This window comes from Prosopis cineraria, unplaced genomic scaffold (genome assembly GCF_029017545.1).
Source record: "Prosopis cineraria cultivar Desert tree isolate PC_DT_omini unplaced genomic scaffold, ASM2901754v1 PC12, whole genome shotgun sequence".
In the NCBI taxonomy this organism is placed as follows: domain Eukaryota; kingdom Viridiplantae; phylum Streptophyta; class Magnoliopsida; order Fabales; family Fabaceae; genus Prosopis; species Prosopis cineraria.
This window is the reverse complement of record NW_026555343.1, coordinates 26630550-26634803: the sequence shown is the minus strand read 5'-3', so window position 1 is coordinate 26634803 and position 4254 is coordinate 26630550. Positions and strand designations below refer to the sequence as shown.

The 4254-nt window shown below is 29.0% G+C and overlaps 1 protein-coding gene across 1 annotated transcript; it reads right to left on the bottom strand.

Moving 5' to 3' along the window:
* On the bottom strand, positions 1-1815 carry LOC129289199 (MDIS1-interacting receptor like kinase 2-like). The gene is made up of 2 exons (XM_054926001.1): positions 960-1815; positions 1-371 (listed from the first exon to the last, which is right to left on the bottom strand). Exons 1-2 carry the CDS (start codon positions 1813-1815, stop codon positions 1-3), a joined length of 1227 nt encoding a protein of 408 aa, XP_054781976.1.
* Between the last annotated feature and the right edge of the window lie 2439 nt (positions 1816-4254).

Sequence of the window (4254 nt, the reverse complement as noted above, 5' to 3'; positions counted from 1 at the left end):
TTATATAAGTGAAATTATGTCTTGACTCATCAAGTGATGAATTGAAATATCATTGAAAGGAAGTGTGAAAAGTGGCCTAGAAAGTGAAAGTTTCTGAGCCACTTGCTTCATTGATGGCCTACAATCTGGTTCACCACAAATACATGCTAATGCAATGCTCATCACAAGAATTACATCCCAAATATCTTTTCTGGTGCGAGGTTCAGGGATTCGCGCGTCTAAGATATCTCTTAGCATTATCTTCTGAGTTGACTCCTTCTCCAAACATGAAATTAGTTCTCCAGGATGTTTGCCCATCATAGTTTCTAAGACAACTACTCCAAAACTATAAACATCACACTTCTCGGTCATGGTTAATTTGTAAGCTAATTCTGTAATAAAAAAACAAAATTTTCAAGAAATGATTTAAACCAATTATATTTTTTGAGTTAAAAAGGAAATTTTGCCCTTATACTATAACTTTAAGAGCATTTGAAATCTTTAACTTATTTTTTTATATAATGTTCTCTCTCAATTTTTAAAAGCGGTGCAATATTGTCTTTACTGTTAATAAAAGTTAACTTTATCCATTAGTCGATAAAGAATTACAAGGAGACCTTAAAAATTACATAAAAGGACCAAAACTTATAAACAAGGACACAAAAAATTATAGAAAACGACTAAGAAATTGTTTTGGCCATTTTCTATAATTTTTGAAGCACTTTTTTTGTAATTTTTTGGTTTACTAATTATCAAAGTTAAAATTTGTTAATGATAGAAGCAATATTGCATTGATTTCAAAATTAAAGTTGAAGGAACATTGCATAAAAAATGAGCTTAGGGTCTTAATGCTCATGGATTTATTTTTATATACTCAATATATTGTGTAAAAGTCTATGTTTGATACAAAACTCTTGAAAACAATCATACATGAATTTTGTATATAACTTTTAAAAAAGATTGGTAGATGAAATAATTACCTGGAGCAATATATCCATAAGTACCAAGTTGTAGACTTTGATTTGATGCATCAGGATCGAGGAATCTAGCAGTGCCAAAGTCCGAGACAAATGCTTCCATTCTTGAGTTCAACAAAATATTATTACTTGTTATGTCTCGATGAAGAATTGGTGCTACACAATCATGATGCATATACTTGATAGCATGACATATCTCATTAACGATATTGAATCTCTTGTTCCAATTCAACATTTGAGCCTCGTCATCATCACTTAAGACACATAACAAGCTACCACTCTCCATGAATGCATAAACCAAAAACATGAACTGATTATGCAAACAAAAGCCATGAAGCTTCACGATATTTCGATGACGAATAGCTGTTAGAATCTTGATTTCATTGCAAAAGCTCTTGACAAAAGATTGATTTTCCGATTCCCTTTTGTGAAGTTTTTTCACTGCTACAATTTTGCCACAAGGAAGTCGTGCCTTATAAACACTTCCATAAGCACCTGTTCCAATACAACACTTCATATCAAAATCTTCTGTCGCTTCAATGATATCTTCAAAGGCGATTTTACCATCATAGTTCCATATTGAGAAGAAATCTCCATTCTTCTTGACCTGCGTTTCCTCATATTTGATTCTGTGAACCATAAGTTTTCTCAGTTTCCTTCTAAATAATTTGATTATGACCAGAATTGTAATCGCAAGAACACATGTAATGAAAAATCCACTTGCGAAGGAAATAATAGCCATGGACACCTTTTCATCATCTAGATGTGGATCAAAAGCTGTAGAGATTGGGAAGAGACAAGCATAAGTGGCACCAAAGAGAACCACAAAATATTTGAAATTGAAGTTATAGATAGGCATGTGGGTGATATTTTAGTAATTATTTGATTTTGTGTTCAACAAAACTTGAAGGATAGTTAATGGAGATCGAGGTTTCTTCTTGAAGATATTGGCGGACAATTTTAATGGTTTGGAAAACAATCAGCCAGGTCAATTCTGGTAGTTGAAATTCTTGTAACCGCGTAGCATCTTTTTGGTATATATTCCACGCGGCTTCTAATTAAATACTATTTTTCTCGTCCAAAGGAAAAACATTCACTGTCGTTTGATGAAATTACTTTTGAAGAATTGAACAGGGTTGAATTGGTGAATAGCATGAAGCTAAGCTTTTATACTCTTTCATGTTTGTGATATATGTAATATTTACCACATTTCTGAAATTATTATTCAATATTAATGATAATTTTCTAGTAACTTCTCTTTTACTGAAAAAGTGAGATATTTTTATTTTCAAATTATCTTATCAAGAGAATAGGAAGTTATTAAGATTATTACACAAGGAATTGGAAGTTGTGAGTAATGGACTCGCTGCTGTACTGGCCCATAGCTATGATAATGCACCCTGTAAAGTTATTTCGATGAAGCATGAAGAGCACAAATGGAAAAACACATATAACATTATATATCCATAAATAAAACTACAATATCCCAAGAACAAAAATTGAGCTACTGTAACAACCGACATTTATTTAAAATGAATTAAAAGGCCACCATTAGAAACCCAAAAGGACCAATTAGTTAAAGGTTAAAAGTTGTGATAAATTTACAACTTGTATTCCATATTGTAACAGAGAAAATATATTTTTTTATCTTTCAATCATGTTTAAAATTTGAAGTATGAGTTATAAATACATTCCAATGAAATTATAAAATTGAGAGTTTGAGTTGTAAATTTCTGAAATTTAACACTTGGAACTTAACTTGAATTAATTAATCCTTTTTAGACCTCTTTGTCATTTTTCTTTTTCTTTTTTTGAACCAAGGACATCATTTTTACCATTGATTATATTTCATCCTTGGATTTGTATATTTTTATACTTTAGGAAAGTTGTATTATCTTAAGGAACTGGTTCAAGAGTTAATAATAAAAAACTTTAGTCAAATTGTGATCAAACAGATTATAAATAAAATATTTTATTAAATTAGTCAAAATACTTATTTTATGGTTTATCAGTTAAACTGGGTTTTTGTCAAAAATTATATGATGTTAGAAGAGTCAAGGTCATTGTGTCCTTTCCATTGAGAATAAGGGCATATTTGATTTCTGTTTTAAAAATAGTTTTTTATTTTTTAAAAAATAAAAAAACTCGTTTGGAGGAGTGTTTTAAATCTAATTGTTTTCAAAACTGTTTTAATTTTTTATTTAAAAAAAGAAATATTTTAAAGCTATTTTCATTTTATTTTTGTTGTTTTCAAAATACTATTGATGAAAACAATAATTATTTTGATTAATAATTATCATAAGTCACCAGTATTTACCACCAGTGACTATTAATTGATTTTTTTGTTTTAAAATTATTTTTAAAATAAATAACCAAAACCATTTTTTAAAAAAAAATTTAAAAATTATATTATAAAATAGCTTTTAAAAATAAAAAATGAGAATAGAAATCAAATCCCTAAGATTCCAATGTGTGCTTTTCCTATAAGGATAACATTGGCTGACTTAGAAGACTCCACTTTTCTATATGTAATCACTGACTTTATGCTCCTACTGACTTTAAACGCTCATTTTCTACACGTCACTTCTATTTTAAATACCATGAACCCATCCAACACGCTTGCATTTAGTTCTATGCCGGGCCAAGACAAGTTCGTTCAAAACATATGAAATTTCTTTCACAACCATAATTAACAATCTTCATTATTTTCATATTTTGGCATGGATGGGAAAATCATTATGACTCATTTTGTCGTGGCCCATGACTCTTCATCGAATGATAATTTCTCCACCAATATTTTATTTTCCTGTTTACTTGATGTAAAGTAAAGATGTTCATAATCAAAGTGGAAACAAAGTTAAAAGGAAAGCACATAATTTCTAAATTGAGGACAAGAATGAAGGAAATTCCATCTCTATCACCATAGTAGTAATTTTGCAGAATCTGCTATTTCAAACAAAGTTACATGCATTTGGATGGCGTTGGAATTGACTGATTTTAAATTAAAATTCATGCATTTAAAATAAAAAGTGTGAAAAATTTTAAAAGCAATAGAGAATGGGATGAGATTTGCAGCAAAAACAAATGATTAAAAATGATGAATTTACTTCTATCCTTCAATTGAGAAGAGACGAGAATAAGAAATGAAAGGAGTGATGAGAATAATAGAGGCATTGATAATAAAAATTTGAAAAAAATAAGAATGTTAAAATAATTAAAATTTCAAATAATTAAGATCTAAATCAAATTTAAAATTATAAAAAAATTATGATAAAACTTGAATTTGAAGTTGGGCTAA